This window comes from Lampetra fluviatilis, chromosome 34 (assembly GCF_964198595.1).
Source record: "Lampetra fluviatilis chromosome 34, kcLamFluv1.1, whole genome shotgun sequence".
Classification (NCBI taxonomy): Eukaryota; Metazoa; Chordata; class Hyperoartia; order Petromyzontiformes; family Petromyzontidae; genus Lampetra; species Lampetra fluviatilis.
This window is the reverse complement of record NC_136308.1, coordinates 10,212,869-10,232,802: the sequence shown is the minus strand read 5'-3', so window position 1 is coordinate 10,232,802 and position 19,934 is coordinate 10,212,869. Positions and strand designations below refer to the sequence as shown.

The following is a 19,934-nucleotide window of genomic DNA, read 5'->3' as shown; positions in this document are numbered from 1 at the left end:
CGGCGTCGCCACTTCGGCCAGATGAAAGAGAGAGAGAGAGACCCTCGATCCCACGATGGCGAGTAACACTGGGCCGCCGAAGTCTAGGATCAGTCTTTGGGCTGATCGTTACGGACCTGTGGGACCAGACCTCACCGGAAAAAACACGATTTGATCGGCGTGCTGTTTAGAGTTTTGCACGAGATGAAGCGAAGTTTCGCACAGGCGGCTGCGTGGATCTGGAAGTAAACAAGCCGACGGGCGTGTGCACTGCCCCCCTTGCCCCCACCACCTCCCATGCTGGTGTAGGACGTGTCTGTTAAACTAAAAAAAAGTTTTTATTTGACCAGGTAAGGCCCCACTGAGCTCTATAGATTCGGTTCAGAAGCGACCTGGCTATCACAAATAACAGCCCAACGAAGTGGCTTATCACGTGGACTATTTATAGCAGCCAAATACTCCAAACGCACGTTGATTCTAAATGTGGATAGAAAAACCGGAGGACTCGGATGAAGATCCACACGACCATGGAGAAAACACGCAAACTCCACATATACGGGCGTCATGGTTAGGATCGAACCCACGACCATCCTGCATACCAGGCGAGGTAGTTAACATCTCGCCACTCTGGCACCCCAAAGGTTGGACTAACATTGCACTCATCGGTAATGCGATGTGTTTTTATTTTTGGCGATTTAATCTCCCATTTGTCTTGTTTTACAGTCGTTTCAAAAACCTTGAAACCCGCGGCACACCACCACGAGAAAGTCAAGGACGTAATAATGTACGGAGGATTAGAAAGGAGTGAAAAAGCAGAAGGGATTCCGGTACGGAAGTCCCCAAGACGGAGAAAGATAGTGGCACGGCTCAAGATGAGCGGCAGGAAGAGAGGAGGAGCGCCGGTGTGGGAAGGGGAGGAGGAGGAGAGGGAGAAGGAATGACCGGTGTCGAGATGTCGGGGATGAGACGGTGGTGACCATGATGATGATGATGGTGGAGGGAAGAGAGGGAAAGGAGGATGTGAAGGAGCAAGAAGAAGCGAGGTGCACGGAGGTGCAGCGTCTGTTGACACCCAGGGACGCGCGGGAGAGAGGGGAGGGACTCCGAGTGTGGGTAGCTACACAGATCCAACCCCAGCGATGGCACTCCGGGGTCGAATCAGTGAGGAGGCACTTTGTGAGGCTTTGTGGTTCTGCTGCCTCTTTGTCAATGCAGTAATCACGCCACACTCTCACCGCCCCGCTCTGCCTTGCCTCTCGCTGTTGTCGTTCGTACCGTTGGGTTCACTCCGTCAGGCCAAAGGTAAAACGAGTGTACAACGTGCACGTGGTTTGTAAATAATAAGTAGTAATAATATCTTCATTAGTATTGTCACACGCATAATTGTATACCGGAAATAACATCTCAATTGGGTCGCCACACGCCAGGTGAGGCAGGCTGCGGCCGCCTGACAACACGGACAGGGGAGAAAGAAGGGATGAGGTGGATGAGCTGGGAGTGAGTAATGGGCTGGGAGTGAGGGAGGAGCTTGGAGTGAGTGATGGGCTGGGAGTGAGTGATGGGCTGGGAGTGAGTGATGGGCTGGGAGTGAGTGATGGGCTGGGAGTGAGTGATGGGTTGGGAGTGAGTGATGGGCTGGGAGTGATGGGCTGGGAGTAAGTGATGAGCTGGGAGTGAGTGATGGGGAGTGAGTGATGGGCTGGGAGTGAGTGATGGGCTGGGAGTGAGTGATGGGCTGGGAGTGATGGGCTGGGAGTGAGTGATGGGCTGGGAGTGAGTGATGGGCTGGGAGTGAGTGATGGGCTGGGAGTGATGGGCTGGGAGTGAGTGATGGGCTGGGAGTGAGTGATGGGCTGGGAGTGAGTGATGGGCTGGGAGTGATGGGCTGGGAGTGAGTGATGGGCTGGGAGTGAGTGATGGGCTGGGAGTGATGGGCTGGGAGTGATGGGCTGGGAGTGATGGGCTGGGAGTGAGTGATGGGCTGGGAGTGAGTGATGGGCTGGGTGTGAGTGATGGGCTGGGAGTGAGTGATGGGCTGGGAGTGAGTGATGGGCTAGGAGTGATGGGCTGGGAGTGAGTGATGGGCTGGGAGTGAGTGATGGGCTGGGAGTGATGGGCTGGGAGTGAGTGATGGGCTGGGAATGATGGGCTGGGAGTGAGTGATGGGCTGGGTGTGAGGGATGGGCTGGGAGTGAGTGATGGGCTAGGAGTGATGGGCTGGGTGTGAGTGATGGGCTGGGAGTGATGGGCTGGGAGTGAGTGATGGGCTGGGAGTGAGTGATGGGCTGGGAGTGAGTGATGGGCTGGGAGTGATGGGCTGGTAGTGAGTGATGGGCTGGGAGTGAGTGATGGGCTGGGAGTGATGGGCTGGGAGTGAGTGATGGGCTGGGAGTGATGGGCTGGGAGTGATGGGCTGGGAGTGAGTGATGGGCTGGGAGTGAGTGATGGGCTGGGAGTGATGAGTTGGGAGTGAGTGATGGTCTGGGAGTGATGGGCTGGGAGTGATGGGCTGGGAGTAATGGGCTGGGAGTGAGTGATGGGCTGGGAGTGAGTGATGGGCTGGGAGTGATGGGCTGGGAGTGAGTGATGGGCTGGGAGTGAGTGATGGGCTGGGAGGGAGTGATGGGCTGGGAGTGATGGGCTGGGAGTGAGTGATGGGCTGGGAGTGATGGGCTGGGAGTGAGTGATGGGCTGGGAGTGATGGGCTGGGAGTGAGTGATGGGCTGGGAGTGATGGGCTGGGAGTAATGGGCTGGGAGTAATGGGCTGGGAGTGAGTGATGGGCTGGGAGTGAGTGATGGGCTGGGAGTGATGGGCTGGGAGTGAGTGATGGGCTGGGAGTGAGTGATGGGCTGGGAGTGAGTGATGGGCTGGGAGTGAGTGATGGGCTGGGAGTCAGTGATGGGCTAGGAGTGATGGGCTGGGAGTGAGTGATGGGCTGGGAATGATGGGCTGGGAGTGAGTGATGGGCTGGGAGTGAGTGATGGGCTGGGAGTGAGTGATGGGCTGGGAGTGATGGGCTGGGAGTGAGTGATGGGCTGGGAGTGAGAGATGGGCTGGGAGTGATGGGCTGGGAGTGAGTGATGGGCTGGGAGTGAGTGATGGGCTGGGAGTGATGGGCTGGGAGTTATGTGCTGGGAGTGATGGGCTGGGAGTGATGGGCTGGGAGTGATGGGCTGGGAGTGAGTGATGGGCTGGGTGTGAGTGATGGGCTGGGAGTTAGTGATGGGCTGGGAGTGATGGGCTGGGAGTGATGGGCTGGGAGTGATGGGCTGGGAGTGATGGGCTGGGAGTGAGTGATGGGCTGGGTGTGAGTGATGGGCTGGGAGTGAGTGATGCGCTGGGAGTGAGTGATGGGCTAGGAGTGATGGGCTGGGAGTGAGTGATGGGCTGGGAGTGAGTGATGGGCTGGGAGTGAGTGATAGGCTGTGAGTGATGGGCTGGAAGTGAGTTATGAACTGGGAGTGAGTGATGCGCTGGGAGTGAGTGATGGGCTGGGAGTGTGAGGGAGTGCGGGTAATGAGCTGTGAGTGATGCGCTGGGAGTGAGTCGTGGGCTGGGAGTGAGTGATGGGCTGGGAGTGATGGGCTGGGGGTGTGAGGGAGTGCGGGTAATGAGCTGTGAGTGATGCGCTGGGAGTGAGTGATGAACTGGGAGTGATGGGCTGGGGGTGTGAGGGAGTGTGGGCACCGTGTACGCTGTAGAGGAGGCGGTAGGAGAGGACCTTCCCCTGGGGGCCGTCCCACGTGACCCTGAGCGTGTGCAGGCCCTCGTCCAGCACGCGGAACCGAGACACGAGCGGGAGGCCTGCACGTCGCAGGGAGACAGAGACAAAGGACCCCCGTGTAGCCATGCAAACCGCTGGGGCAAGTGCATTTAGCGAGCACGCGCACCTGTGAAGGCCGGCACCGTAGTGGGTGGCCAACACCACGCCCGGCCACCGTTGTCTCCCAAGTGGTGATGTTTACACACCGCACCAGGTACTCATTTGAGGCTGAGTCGACCTAGGAAAAGGCTCATGACCGGTTCAGATAATCGTCACTGGTGTTGGCTGTGAGCGGTAATCAAACTAGGGTCGCCGGGTTCGTAGCACCGCTACGCTACACACACACAATACACACACACACACACTACATACACACAATACCCACACTACGCACACACTACACAGACACAATGCGCACACACACACACTACACACACACAAGCAGGGCTAGACACACGCGGGGCAGGTGCGTGCAGATGTGCGAGCACGCGGCCGCGCGTGCCGGGACACGTCTGACCGTACCCATCGCCTCGCCGGTGAACTTGCCTGGCCGCATTTTTATTTCCATTCTCCGAAAACGCCGGGCGGCTGAGTCTGGGGCGCGAGCGTGGGGTCACGGGGCCACGCAGCGAGCGGAGCGAAAGCCCGTTATTTCCATGAAGACCACGTCTAGCCCGACGCCAGCCTCGAATGTTATTTTTTTAAGTAGTGTGTTGAAATACAGAGTATGATGTTAACTGTGAGCGAATGAGTGACCGACTGAGCGAGTGATCGAGCGGGCCAGCGTCCGAGTGAGTTAAGCAGGTGAGTGAATGAGCAGGCGAGCAAGCGAGCGAGCGAGTGGCGAGCAGTAGGCTGAGCGAGTGTGCGAGACGGTGAACGACTGAGCGAGCGAGTCGGCGAGAGAGTGAGTGAGCGAGGGAGCGATCGAACGGCCGAGCCAGCGAGCGATCTTCTCACCGGGGTCGGGTGGACGTGGGCCGAACAACACGTTACTGTCGCCCGTGGGCCCCTCGTCCACCTCCTCGTCGCCGTCGTTGTCGCCCTCCTCGGGCGCCCCCGTGGGGCCCCCGCTCGCTTGCTCGCAGATCCGCAGGGCGATGCGCGGGAGCGCGGTGCGCAGCGCGCGAAAGTCCTCCACGTAGAGCGAGTGGGCGTCGGGCGGGTCGGAAGCCATGCTGGCCAGCTCCGCCTTGTCAGCATTCTTGATGCCTTGGCAAGGGGCACGCGGACACAAAAGGTCCCCCCCCCTGTGAAGTCCGTCGTCACAGACGGCTGTGGCGAATCCGCCCGCCGGTTTCCCCGTCCGAGACGCGGCGTTCATTGTCTGGCCACTCCTTGGCCGACCTCTCTTCCCTTTGACTGAACTCTGCGGGTGGGCGTTGGGAAGTGCCTTTGATGTTTTCGAGTGACCTGGCTAAAACCATCGCAGCTTCCTCCTCTTTGCTCGTGTCACCATTGGCCGTTAAATCGCGATCGCTCGGCAGCGGTGATGGAGAGGTTAGCGCCCCGCGCTGCGAAGCTGTCGACCCCATTTTGATTCCCGACTGTGGCTACCATTGGATGTGACTATTTGAATCAGCCATGCGCCTCCCCTGGGTCGACTGAGCATTAAATCCATACCTAGTGAGGCTTGTAAACATCATCACTCGGGAGACAAATGCAGCCGGGTGTGGCGCTACCTACACCACCCCCTCTTGCGCCTTTATAGGTGGTCAGTAAATAGAACTTTCATGAGAGAATGTATAAGCTACACGGGCGACCTTTGTCTGTGCGACATGCGAGTTTAAGCGTACTCACCCACAGCGAAGATGATGACCCCGAGATCCTTGAGTCTCTGTGCCGGGCCGGACACTCCATCCTGAGACTTTCCGTCCGTAATCACGATGGCAACCTGCCACACAGGCCCCACGGACATCTCCCTCATCCGCTCGCTGCTCACCCTCGCACTGACCTCACCTACACTCGCCCTCTCCCTCACACACTCACCATCTCACTCGCCTCTCGCACACTTTACAGCCAAGGCACACCTTACCCACACTCACCCTCCCATGCACTCACCATGCCTACCTCGTCATCTCTCGCTTGAATGAGACTGATGCTGAGGCTTGTGATAAACCATGGGTTCAAAATAATATCAGTACAATAAGATCTTTAACCGCAAGCAATGGCTATGGGTAGCACCACTCTGCCACCATAATCATTCACTGAGTCTCTGGAGTCCTCTTTTTTAAGTTGGTTCCCCCAATGTTGGCATGTTTGGCCAATTCATTACTCGTATTCCTCTTCTCGCATTTGCCATCAAAGGTCGACATCCGAGCCACTCAACCAAACCGGTCATCGCCACTTCACCCAGATCACCCCTCCTCCTCCTCCTCGCTCCAACTTTTAGCGGTCGCAAGGGACAGTCCTCAATCAATCGCAGGGCCATTTGTCCGGCAGCTCCTGGGTCCCTTGCGGCCACAGGGGTGGCACACAACCCAAGACGGGGCCACGTGCGTGAGCCACATGGCCCACAAGCCACACGATTGTCATTTTTCCACCGGGGAGCAGATTTTATTATTTACCAGCAGTTAATCGACAATGTTGTGGTCTGCTAGCTTCAGGAAAGAATTCGTTCGTGTGGTTTTGCTCTTCCTCCATTGGCAATTCCACCCGGTTCCGTTTGGGTGCCGATTCCTGAATGAACAGCAATGAATGGAATTGCTGGGGATGTGAATCGTTAACTAACTGCAGCTGCTGCTGCCGTTCGGTTCACGTAATGCGACAGGATCACCGAGTGAACATAAAAGAAAGAGACCTCGTCTGGGACCCACGGATGGTCAAGTTATCAACAGCGATGGGTGAGATTGGACGGACGGACGAGCAATCTGACCTTGGGCACGCCGGGCCGGGTGGCGGACGGCACGAACATGACGTCGCGGAGGAAGCGGAGGCCCTCGCCGGTGCGCGTGTTCCCACCCTTGTAGGGCAGCGTGCGCAGAGCGGAGAGCAGCGTCGCCGCCCGCGTGTGTTCCGTGAGCGCAAACTCCGACCTGGCGCCGAGCGCGCAAAATAAGTGAAGAGAATGCGGACACGCGGTCGCAAGCACGCACTCAGCAGCAGCAAAGGCAGAGCCAATCAACACTCGCTGGTGGTGACGTCACCGCAGCACTTGTTCCAGGCTAGGTGCACCTTGATGCGAAGTGTGGAAAGCTCACTGGGTTGTTTTCACGGGATAGAGCCAGGCGTTTCATGGATTGACTAAGATGACAAAAATGCAGAAGCACGCACACTCGCTCACACAAAAACAAAGATCCCCTGTATAGCCTTAACAGACTGTTGGGGCAAGTGCTGTTAGCGAGCAACTGTGGGCCAGTATGGCACGCGAGAAAGTGGGTGGCAAGCACCACGCCTGGCCGCCTTTGTCTCCCTAGTGGCGATGTTTACACATCACACCAGGTACTCATTTTAGCCTGAGTTGACCTAGGGGAGGCTTAGGACCAGTTCAGATAATCGTCACTGGTGTTGGCCGTGAGCAGAAACGAACTCGGGTCGCTGGCCACTGCACTACCACTCCCCACGCTCGCTCACACACAGACACGCAAACATTCACTCGCAGGCAAGACTCACCTGGGCTCGTCGCTGTACTGAGCCAGGCCGATGCGCACACCCCTACGGCCCAGCGCGGGCAGCAGGAGGCGCGCGGCCGCCTCCACGAAGGCCTTCACCTCCTGAAAGAGCACTCGGCCGATGCTCCACGAGCCGTCCACCAGGAAGACGACGTCCACCGCACGCACCGCCTCGCCGCACGCCGCCACCGTCGCCGCGACTGCCCACCGCGAAGCAACACAGAGATGATCTTCCCATCCCACGCAGATCCCAATAGGCCCAAACCTAGACTGCTGGGCCAGGCTCGCATGTCAACTACCGGGGTGCACGACGTGACGAAAATGCTCTTTGTCATTTGGGTCACCCGGGTCACGAATGCAGAGAGCCATGTTGCTCTCACAAATGTCCAAGGTCACTCAAATGACCCAGGTCACTCTCGCATTTAGGCCCGGTCCCTTAAGTTCTCACCTGATTAGACAAAAACGAAACTCAAACTGGTGTTGTGCCACAGACAGGAATTGAACCCACGTTGCTTGCGTCTTTAGATATGTGAGCCGCCATGATACCGTTCTCATCATTTTGTGTTAAGTTTGTTGTCCTTCCCCCACACCTCCAATTGGCACGGTTGGCTAAGTATGGTGAGAAAGAAGTTCTACATACACACACATCAGCGAACACGCAGACATGCGCATGCGCACAGAGTACAAACACCCCCCGTTTAGTCTCGTAGGCTACAGGGACACGTGCTGTTAATGAGCACATAAGGGAGGTCAGCGTGGCACGCTCATGAAGGGGTGGTGTGGCCAGTATCGTGCCCAGCCACTTTTGTGTCCCCAGCGCCGATGCACACTGAACAAAGGTACAGATTTAATTCTGAGTTGAGCAAGGGGAAGCCCAGGACTGGTTCGGATATATATTCGCCACTGATGTTGGCCGGGAGAGGGAATTAAACTCAGCGTGTTGACATCGTAGTGCAGCGCCGATAGCCGACAGATCCCAACGCGGCGCAGCGGTGAGAGTGTGCGCGCGCCCCACGATCGCCCATCATCTCTCCGGGAGTGACAAAATTGAGTACCGCTTTGTAGGAAATCATTGACGATTGTCCTACGGATGGACTCACCCCCGAGCATGGGAATGCGGGAATTCCACTACGTGCCCAGCGCCGTAACGAGTAGCTGATTGGCGAGTCGTGTTTGCTTGAGCGGTAAACAAATTTGACGTTGACAAATCCCAACGGGTTCGTGTTTAAAGCGAACCTGGGGAAATGTTTTCATTTGTCAAGCCGAGTTGTTTTCTTTGCCCCAAACAACGGAAGGGCCCTTATTTCCACTGGTAGTGGCCTTGAGCCAATTCCCTTTCAGTTCCCTCCATCTGACCCAAGCGGGACCCCAACATGGCAGATTGCGAGGGCGGACCCGGGATTAATCACACTTGCAATTTTGTCAATTGTAACGATTGTTTTGTCCTTCCCCGCCTCCCACACCTCCGATTAGCACGATTGACTACGTGCGGTGCGAAAGAAGTTCAGTACACATACATACGCACATCTGCAATCGCAATGTAATTGCTTTCATCATTTCGGTTGACACTGCTCTCTGAAATCTTAACGACGATTGGGCGCAGTCGGCTCAAACACGTGTGTAACGAGCCACTCACTGGATGTGGCACCCCGGGATGCGCAAATATTTTCTGGGTCACCAAACCCAGTAGAGACGCTGATGAAATTAACCCCCTGGCTGGATGCAACATGACGATGTCATGCAAGGAAAAATCATCATCAGCCAATGGTCAATCGACTGCTGGATGAAGGCTTCCCCAAACCGGCACCATCTCTAGCGATCCTGCAACATGGCAATACCACCCAGCGCGTGCATATCAGCCGATTTCAGTGCTCCCATCTCCCCTCTCGAAGCGCGTCTGTCTCCCCCCGTTGGCCACCACTCCGTCGTTCGTCTCGACCACCGGCCATCGCCCGTGACAGCCGCGGCGCGTCCTGCCCAAGTCCACACGCGTGACGATGCCTCCAAAATGGAGCGTGCCTCCTCCGACTCAGGCGTGTGTTCCTCTTCCAGCCACTCGGCGTAATTCCCACGAGTGCAACGAGAACGCAATGATCCAACGGGCGCTTCGCTTTTATTGCACCGGCAATAATGTGGCAGTGTCCCGCGTTCATGTTCGAGTAAAGCCAGTCAACGGGCAGCACGGTCCCCTACCGCTGCCAGATGGCCAATGAATCTTGGGGCGCGGGACAATCGCTACACGTGTTCCAAGGACGTGCCAGTGACTCGTACACGCGTAGGGTAAAGACAAACTGCAGGGCAGAGGGCCACACTTGGGTTTCGGCTTCAAAGAGTGAAACTGTTCCGGTAGTATGGCAAATGTACAATGTTCTACTTTAACCCACTCCCCGTTCTACATACTCACTCATACACGCACTCGGATAATGGGGCTATCAATGTAGGTGCACATACGCACAGAAAAAAGAGATAAATAATCCCCCACATGTAGCCTACATAGACTGTTGGGACAAGTGTCAATTGCGAGTTCCTATGAAGGCCAGCAAAGCAAACGAGGGGGTGGGTGCGCAATACCATGCCAAAATGCTCTTGGTCCCTCAAATGCTCATGTTTACACACCGCACCAGGTGTTACTTTCATTCTCAGTCTAGGAAAGGCCCAGGACTAGTATGGATATTCATCACTGATGTTGGAAGTGAGCGAGAATCAAACTCAGGTCGCCGGATTTGTAGCGCAGTTCACGAAGCACTGGGCCAATGATCCCCACACACGAACACACAAAGACAAAGGTACCCCGCATAGCCTTAACATACTGTTGGGGCAAATACTGTTGGCGAACACCTATGAAGGCCGGAATAGCACACGAGGGGGTGGGTGGTCAACACCACGCCCAGTCACCTATGTCTCCCCAGTGGCGATATTCAAATAACCATTACTGATGTTGGCAGTGAGCAGGAATACAAACTGTAGGTCGCCGGTTTCGTAGTCCAGTTTTGAAATTGATACACTCCCACTCTCCACAAAACACGAGACAAACATCTCCTGTCATAGCTTTAACAGACTGTTATGGCAAGTGCGAGCACCTATGAAGGCCGGCACGGCACACGAGGGGGTGGGTGGCCAGCACCACACCTGACTGCCTTTGTTTCCCCAGTGGTGATGTTTTTACACACTGCACCAGGTACTAATTTGAGGCTGAGTCGACGCCCAGGATCGGTTCAGATGATCGTCACTGGTGTTGGTCGTGAGCGGGAATCGAACTCGGGTCGCCGGCTTCGTAGCGCAGTGCACTAACCGCTACAAAGACAAAGATCCCCTGTATAGCCTTAACAGACTGTAGGGGCAAGTGCTGTTAGCGAGCACCTATGAAGGCCGGAACGGTAGACGAACGAGGGGGTGGGTGGCCAGCACCACGCCCGACCGCCTTTGTCTCCCCAGTGGCGATGTTTACACACCGCACCAGGTACTCATTTAAGGCTGAGTCGACCTAGGGGAGGCCCAGGACCGGTTCAGATAATCGTCACTGGTCTTAGCCGTGAGGGGGAATCGAACCCGGGTCGCCAGGTTCATAGCGCAGCGCGCTAACCGCTACACACACACACGCATGTGTGCAGATACACGCACGCACCTTCCTGTGCGTGCGTGGGTGGTTGTGGGAACACCGCCAGCAGCGAGATGAGAACTCCGAGGATGCTGACGGCGCTCGCCATCGTCCGGGTCGCCTTGCAGCCTCGCCTGCCTGTGCACGCGCGCGTGTCTTTGTGTCCCAGTGTGTGCGTGTGCTTGTGTCTCTGCAGGTGGAAATATGTATTTCAATGTCTCTGCTTATCTGTGTGTAGGTGTATGTATCAGAGGTCAGTAACCTCAGGCTAAAACCTAAACCCACATGGTGGAATAATTAGGCCATAGCAGCTGACAAAGACAGAAGAGAGATGAAAGCGATGGCAAGGCGTTGGGCGTGATGATCTGTGAGTGGATCTCCTGACCTGTCTGTGTATGTACCTGTGTTTCTACGTGTGTGTGCGTGCATCTGTGTGTGTGTATCTGTACACGAGTGCGTGTGCGTGTCAGTCTCTCTCTCTATCTCTATCCGCAATCCGGCCGCTGTGTCTGAGCTCGTCACTGCGAGTCCTTGCTCCCTTCTCTCGTTCTCCACGCGCCGTCCGATCTCGGCGTCTACCACGGACAGCTCCGTCTCATCGGCCGCTCCGGCACCAGTGCAGATCCATCCAGCGCGGCCAGCCTCTCCGTCTGCCCTTGCAGTTAGACGATGTAAGATAAACAACAACAATTACAATATACAACAACATCAATGCATACAGTCAATCCCGGCAGAAGGGCCTCCGCTGAAGGGATCTCTAGAGGATGCTTTGGCCTACTCTTCCATGCTGGCCAGACGTCTTGGAAGAGGTGTGAGTAGCCACACTTTATCCCACCGCATGCGACCTGCTGATCGACTAACTGCGGTGAACCCATTTTATGCCGCGTGGGTGGATAGAAATTTCCACCATCGTTTCGACTGCCGTGACCGGGGAGATCGTACCAATGGCTTGTGGATTGCAAGTCCAGTGGACTAACCATTACATCTCGGCAGCACCCTGTAGACATTCCAAGCACGCATGTGAATTGTTCGTGAAGGAAAACATTGGGGGAACAGAATAACAGGAAAGTTAGTGGCGCGTTCGCCACTCGTTCAGGTTCACAGTACGAATCCGGCGGCCGCCCTGGTTAATACTGCGGGTGTATCAACCGTAACAACACAGTAACGATCCCCAGATGTCAGTCGCAAGATTGGGCCACTGTCGGCAAGTGTCAATGTACAAATTTGCTAAATTATAAAATTACACCACATATTACTCAATTGGGATTTACACACACGGCAGAAATCATCACCCCCTAATGGCAGACCAATGCCCAAGGGTCGCTCTTGCAAATGACACTCATCCTGGTCTCTTGAGTTCTCACCTGGTTAAGCAAAAACGTCATTGAACGAGAAATTTTGACACGAAAGCCAGATACATTAATATTAATCAGATTCTGGGAAACACTCCTGAATTTAAATTATCCTTGCGCCTTTATAGATAATGAAAGAAAAAACCCCACAGATTTCACTGCAATTCCTTCTCAGAATGCCTTACAGGGCCGCATCAAACGAAAACCTAAAAAAAATCCCACTGAAATCCACAGGACATGAAGTCATATGGTGGTGGTGGTGGTGGTGAATTCCGTACGTCGGTCGCCATACGTTCCGCATTACGGGCACCTGCTCGAGAGAGTATGCGCGTGAACGTGCGTGGGGTGCGTGGGGTGCGCGGGGTGCGCGGGGTGCGTGGGTCAGGTTGTTTCCACGAGTAAGCGCCGGTGCTGGACCTCAGACACAAGTTTGAGCGGTGTCCTTGGAAAAAAATAAAAACTTGATAACCCACACGCTATACAGTCCAGTACGGTATATCGACCAGATAATTTGGTGGCGCTGATGCTGCTGATGATGGTGATGTTGCTCTGCCGGCCGTGGCGAACAAGCACATTGGAAAAAACTCAACACATTCATCAATAACGCTGAGTGGCCTGGAAAGGAAAACAATATAATACTGTAGGGGACGTTTTGGGGAACGGGCCTTCTTCATAACACACACACACACATATATATTTATTATATATATTTAAGACAACAAATGGTAGCTTCATTGGCACACTTTACAATCCCACCACAGACGGCTGTAAAAGGAAGTTAAATCATTTACTCAGAGCCGACTATTCTACGGAGTATTTTTCAGGACCCCCCCTCAAACTTGTGTTTAGTTTGTTGACCTGTCCCCGCACTTCCGACTAGCACGGTTGGTTACGTACGGTGCTAAAAAAGTTCAATACGCATAATCAGCCTTGATCTATCCACTGCTGGATGAAGGCCTTTCCAAGTCTTCGCCCACTCTCGTGTCCCCGTAACGTAACAATGCAGAGCAGCTTATTTTTTCGCTCCATTTTCCCCGGTTCGTCTCGACCCCCTGAAACATCGCCCTCTACAGCCGTGATGTGCCCTGTCCCAAGCCAACTTTATTTTATCAACCGTCACAACGATGTCTAAACGATACTAAACGAACTTTTTTTAAAATTAAATTTTACCAGGTAAGGCCCCACTGAGCTACGGAGCTCTTTTTCAGAAGCGACCTGACCACAAATGACAGCTCAACGAGATCGCGTATGCCTCTCACTTGCACATGTTCTCTGATCCATGTGCTCCTCTTCCCGTCTCTCGGTGCATATTCCGAGCATGGTGTCTCCCCAAGCCTGGCCCAATTAAACTGGCGAAAAAAACATCTGACAGTATGGACAAGAACAGGAAATTGAAATGTTACGTTTTTTTTCTGTTTCATGCACCGAAGTGGAAAGGGTCGCATACCGATTTTCAGAGAACGAGAACTCACGACCACAGTACCGTGGTGGAGGAGGAAGATGAAAATAATGTTTAGTTGCATTTAACTTATTTGGTTATGATGCCGCTCGAAACGTTGGCAGTGGTAAACAAACTGAAATAACGAAAACTCAACACGTACGTCATGAACACTATGGCCTTAAAAATAAAAAAATGTGTAATCGCCGACATATTGGATAATGGCCCTACTTCACCTATCTGGCCTCTCTCTGTGCTGTGAAGAAGGACCATAGCCCGAAACGTCGGATGTTGTAGAATGTTATACATAGCGTCGTCATTCATGCAAATTGCATATCACGACCTCTGCTGAGGAGCCACAGACAGGTGGTGAGGAGTCGGCATGACCATCAATTGTCCAAGCTCTGGAGTCCTCTATATACTAAGATATTTTCAGCCACTTCAATGAGTGTTTATAAATACAGGGGGAAACCAGAGCACCCGGACAAACACACACACAGCTGACGAAAAACGACCACACAGGAATTAATGTTTGCCTTACTTAACTTGCTAACCTTCTTACTATACTGCCCACCACAACAAGCATCTCGCCACCCATTAGAGTTTGTAAATCAAACTGCAGTGCATATTGTTGACTGAATGAGTATGAGTCTCAACCCAAGTTATTTTTTTCTGAGATTCTTCTCTCATGTCTTCATCCTGAATTCCTCAAACGTCTGGTAGACAGACGTAAACACCCCCCTCCCTCAACCCCCCAAACTCCTCCCCCCACTTCCCATCTCCACATCCATCTCACCAAACATGTTGCGCTATGGAGCACAGCAGTGACTCGTGAGAGACTATCTCCCAGAGTCGAGTCGTGACACGTGTACAGGGGTGTCACATACAGAGCACATGCTTGTCGCTCGTCGACATCGCACGCGGATGTGTGGCCCGCTGACGCTTCCGTACAATGGAATGATCGCAGAGTGCCAACGCTTCCTTGGGTAAAACAGCTAGCAATCGTCATCATCATCAGAATCATGGCAATAATCTTCGCTATCATCAGTCGGCTTAGTTATATCAAAACTGTGAAGCATACCAAAAAACTTTTCAAGACAATAGCAGTGCCAGATCTCAACACAAATCAATTCCTTCCACCCAAACGCAGATGCCCATTCCTGAACTGTCTGGGAATTATCATCAGGAGTGCCCGAGTCCTGACTGAGCCTAGTCCTGTGAACCGTAAATTCACTCCTCGTGCTTCTCACAGTTGCGCGTAAAGAGGAACCAGGATGATTATGATGATAAGAGCTGTCGATGACGACACTAATAATGTTGGTGGTGGTGGCGTTGAATATGTTGATGATTATTGTCGTAGTTGGATGATGACAATGATGGTGCCATATGATGAGATGCTGCTTTGATTGTTGCTGAATGATGATTGTGATGTGATTAATAAATACGTTGTAACAATGATGATTGATAGTGTACGACTGTTAAATTATAATCGTTATGTGTTTAAGGATTATGTTATGATTTTAACAAAAAATATCAGACGCAGATGTTCATTATGACTCGTGCTTAATACTGCTGATGATCATGGTTAGTAATTGACGATGATAATAACAATGAAGTTGTCAACGTGGTTCATGATGCTGAAGATGATGAAAACGGTGATTCAATACAAGCCAACTCCATAAACACTCCAGAGAGAAGCCCAGAAGAGTCAACATCTCTCTCTCTCTCCGCCACTCCCCAATAAGAGCGGCGGCAGAGGTTCACGTCGGACACTTCCATCGCCAATTCGCAGCGCGGCTTCCGACAGCTCAGCCAGAGTGACAACACCAGACGCCGAATGACTCGGCACCAATTACCAACAGCGCATCACCAGCCGTGGCGCCTTGTACGTACATATGTACGAATGTAGAACTTCTTCTGCACCGTGCGTAGCCGACCGTGCTAATCGGGGGTGTGCCATGGACTATGGACACCAAACTCGGCACGCGCGTCGACAACATTGCGGAAATAGAAAATAACAAGGAACACGACATGCGACGTTTCGGTGCAACGGCCCTAATTCCAAGGATCGCAGAGCGGCTAGAGAGGTAGCGTTGCCTCTCGATGTGCCCTGAAGAAGGGCCGTTGCCCGTAACGTCGCCTATCATATAATCCTTCCTTTTAAGGCCACGCGCCGCGTTACTGATAAACGTGGAGTTGTTTTGTTGTGTGCACCACTGACAACGCAGCAGCTGCATCACCGATAGTTACATTTTTGTGACATGGACATAAATTAGACACTCATGAGTCACTGCGAAGCTCGCACAGTAAGACACGAATGAACAATATTTCAGGCCACACACAACCACCACCTCTCAGTTTCAACATAAAATAACTATGCCGTGTATTTACCAAATAAAGCGTCGCCAAGTTTCAAGACTCGTTCGCAAGAGGACCCTGCTCCATTTGGAAGTTTAGCCGTGAAGGCTACATTGTTTTGAACGTGTGCCGTCATCAGTTGGGTCAGAAAATTAAGAGCATACGTAGAAAACCCACAACGTCACGCACACGAGGCAATAATTGCTCAAAACTCCGCACCAATTGATTTATAAAATCTCATTGCGACTCACGATTCACAGTCCAGACAATAAAAGACTCCTCGCCCACAAGTGTGATCGTGACGACGATGGTGGTGGTGGTGATTACAATCAATGTGATGATGATGATGGATTCATGTCACGCTCCCTCAATCCAACCTCCCAGCCGCAGAGACCAATGTCCTGAGCTAGCTCCGTAGTGGAGAGAGGCCCAGCCTGGGTAATGTGATCCAGAAACCCATGCTGGTGGAGGCGGTGGTTGTGTTGGTGGTGGTGGTGGAGGAGGGGGTGGTGGTAGCGGTGCTTGGTTGGTGGTTGTGCCCGGTGGCGGTGAAGGAGTTATGAGATGGGATGGATAAGGGTGGAGCACGCACGTGTTTAACGCATTAACCCCCGAGCCACGCCGACTAGGATCTGCGCACGGTCTCAAAGACGACCATGACCGCTTGCGCCCTGCCCGGGGTCTGGCCACATACAGTAGCGGGGACTCGAGACCCCGAGCCCCATCAATCCCCCACCCCCCTTCATCCCACGCGCCCCTTCACCGCCACCACAGCCCTCCCCTGTCCACGAGCCCCCTTTGCCCCAGGCGAGCAGATATGGTCTCGGTGGAAAGAGAAAGCTGTTTGTCGCTTGATTTTTAAAAGAGATAAAGGCGCAGCCCTGCCAATGCCTTACACGTGGCACTGCTGGCCGACGGGTCTCTGCTCGAAGGAGATCTCGACAAGGCCGTAATTATAATATATATTGGGGGGGGACACATCCCCCCCCAATATTCCCCCCCAATATTGGAATATGCTCAAAATGTCCCCCCCAATATATTGAATAAAAACAAAAAATTGTAAAATAATAATTGTTATGCTATGTAAATAAAAAACAACAATTTGCTAAACCTTGGCCACAATATCTGGATTTTAGGCAGTAAATGGCAGGAAATTAGGTTTCAAATTTAGAATTCTTTTTCTGGGGGGGGGACCCCTAGACCCCCTGGAAAATTTGCCCCCCCCCCCAATGTTGACTCCATGGCTACGGCCTTGGATCTAGAGATCCTCTTCCGATGGTATCTTGGTCTACTCCTCCACGAAGAAGCGGGAATACCCACTCTTTAACCGACCACAACACGCGACCTGCCGTTCGACTGTGGTGCACATGTTGATGCTGCTGGTTTGGGCAGGGGTGTTGTCGGGGAATTTAAGAAACCGGCAGCATTTGTTGAGGTTGGAAACACACGGAGCGGTTTTGATGTGTGCACGGGTCTCATGAGCAGAGTCAGGCTCGCTAAACAAATGCTGCTGGGTTGCCAGTCGATATTGGTAGTTGCGCTCCATCTTACGTTCCTTACTTACACGGGCACACGCGCAGTCCTTTCTCAATCTACTGCTGGATGAGGGCTTCCCCCACGCAAGTGCGGGGCGTGGGGGTTATTTGACCGGCGAAGGCGGTGTGGTAGAGCATAGACAACGGGAGCATATAAGTACGGTGCAACAATGCATTTTGCCCAAACACGCGTTGCTGCATGGCAGCCTGGAGCAAACTGGTTGATGCGTGTTGATCGCATGTGCAAAGCACTATGGTCATATTTGGCCCACTGCAGGTGATCTTGTCACATTACAGTATACCTATTAATTTTTCAGTTTATATCTCACTGATATGGACATACAGCGAATTGTAATAGGTTCACCTTGTTTGGCTTGATACAAAGATTAAAGTAAACATAAGCATTGCATCAATGTATAAGTTAAGCCAACTTGCATCTCCTATCTCTTCAAGGAAGCCCATAAAGAAAGTATACTGTAGGAATTGCTGCAGGAGATATTTAAAATAATTTTAGTTGATTTTTGTGGAACAAGGTGAGCAAGAGACCAGGATAGACCAGGAAATCATCTTGTTTGCAAGAGTGACCTGGGTGACCAAAAAAGCAAATAAAATAAAGTAACAAGCATGAAACGAATATAAATCAGCGCAAAAAACAGCTGTTGTCATCGCGTGCAAAAATGTCAAAGTCCGCGTATTGCACAAACATCAATCTATGTTAAACAATGCATGCCCTGCAGCTGAGAGTTAGGCTCGGGCAGATCATGTGTATTTTATTTGTTTCTTTACGATATAAATTTTGTTGCACCATCTGGACAGGAATGGGCAAAACTTATCCCGACACTTTTCACCCAGGCAAACTGGAGGAACTAAGTGTTCCTAACATGACATTAAACACTAACAATAACACATTTAAGAATCACAGTTAAGAGACAAAAAACATACGTACGATTACAAATGTTTAGTTTGTTATAAAAATGTTCAACTTAAAATCGCATCAATGGTTCCTCATACTATCCGGGACGCTGGCTATTTAGAACGCCGTTAGCCACCAACTGAACGCCATGAGGAACATGTTTGCAATTTAAAATCGTTTACTTGAACGCCATCGATCTGGGCGAGTAGGGAAGATTTCGACCATGGGGTCCCGCAACTTTTGGTAGAAGAGACATCTTTGTGTCTCTGTCTTTGACCAAAATAGTTCGAGAGGCGCTTCAAAAGCAGAGCCACTTGTACACAGCACACAGCAGACGACAAACACACATTCTGACTTATATAAATAACAAATAGGTGATTCGTTGTTTTATCCCCCTCAGCTATTCGTGAACACGACAGTTTGACTGTTGTACATTTTTGTTGTCCCCATGAACATTCCACAGCGACCCATTCCCTGCCGTATTTCATAAATTATTTACGTTTAAAGTTTAAGGGATTGAAAAAAACCAGCTGCCCACAAGGAGGGCAATTTACAGAAGCAATAAACAGATACAGGGTGACTATTGTACCAACATGTAAACACACAGGGACATGGCCAACCACAACCGCGACTGTCATCACCATAAAGAATCGACGGTTCAGGGTTCTTACCCGAGTTAGCTTGGGGCCACCACTACGCTCGCTCGATGCGCGACGCTCGATGAATGAGGCGCAGGAGACGTCGATTACACGGGGAGGAGGAGGAGCAAGACACGGGAGCTGGTAATGAGGCGCACATGGGGGGGGGGGGGGACATTCCTCTTGAACACACGCGCGCTCGGGTTTCTGAGGAGCACATCAAACAGGGAGCGGAGACGCGCACTGAGAGGGAGGGAGGCAGGCGGAGGCGTTTCCCGGTGATGCCTCCGCCTCCCCACGCACTCACCTCCTCAAAGACAAAGATCCCAGCCCCCACCCCCCCGTGTAGCCCTGTCTAACTGTTGGGGATAGTGCCGCCAGCGAGTAGCGCCTATGAAGACCGGCACGGCACACGAGGGGGTGGGTGGCCAGCACCACGCCCGTGTCTCCCGAGTAGCGATGTTTACACATAGCACCGGGCACTCATTTGAGGCTGAGTCGACCTAAGGGAGGACCTGTTGAAGATAATCGTCACCGGTGTTGGTCGTGAGCGGGAATCGAACTCGGGACTCCGGGTTCGTAGCGCAGCGCGCTAACCGCTGCACCACCGCTACCCACACTTACCTCCTCAACACTCCCCTCACCCACGTCTCACAACTCGTCTGTCACCCACCAATCACCTCCTCCACTCACCCATAACCTCCCCTCACCCCCAACCCTCACAATACCCCCTTCACACCTAACACA

The 19,934-nt window shown here is 52.7% G+C and overlaps 1 protein-coding gene across 1 annotated transcript in view; it reads right to left on the bottom strand.

The window, feature by feature from the left end:
• The window catches only part of COL7A1 (collagen type VII alpha 1 chain), a 124,585-nt gene extending 104,735 nt beyond the window's left edge, over nucleotides 1-19,850 (bottom strand). Inside the window, exons 1-7 of the mRNA XM_078872551.1 lie at nucleotides 19,221-19,850; nucleotides 10,981-11,603; nucleotides 7,357-7,555; nucleotides 6,620-6,779; nucleotides 5,545-5,638; nucleotides 4,705-4,956; nucleotides 3,669-3,785 (exon numbers count right to left, since the gene is read on the bottom strand). Coding sequence (XP_078728677.1) covers nucleotides 3,669-3,785; nucleotides 4,705-4,956; nucleotides 5,545-5,638; nucleotides 6,620-6,779; nucleotides 7,357-7,555; nucleotides 10,981-11,062 — 904 coding nt within the window. The 5' untranslated portion in view covers nucleotides 11,063-11,603; nucleotides 19,221-19,850. The remainder of the gene's footprint in view (nucleotides 1-3,668; nucleotides 3,786-4,704; nucleotides 4,957-5,544; nucleotides 5,639-6,619; nucleotides 6,780-7,356; nucleotides 7,556-10,980; nucleotides 11,604-19,220) is intronic.
• Between the last annotated feature and the right edge of the window lie 84 nt (nucleotides 19,851-19,934).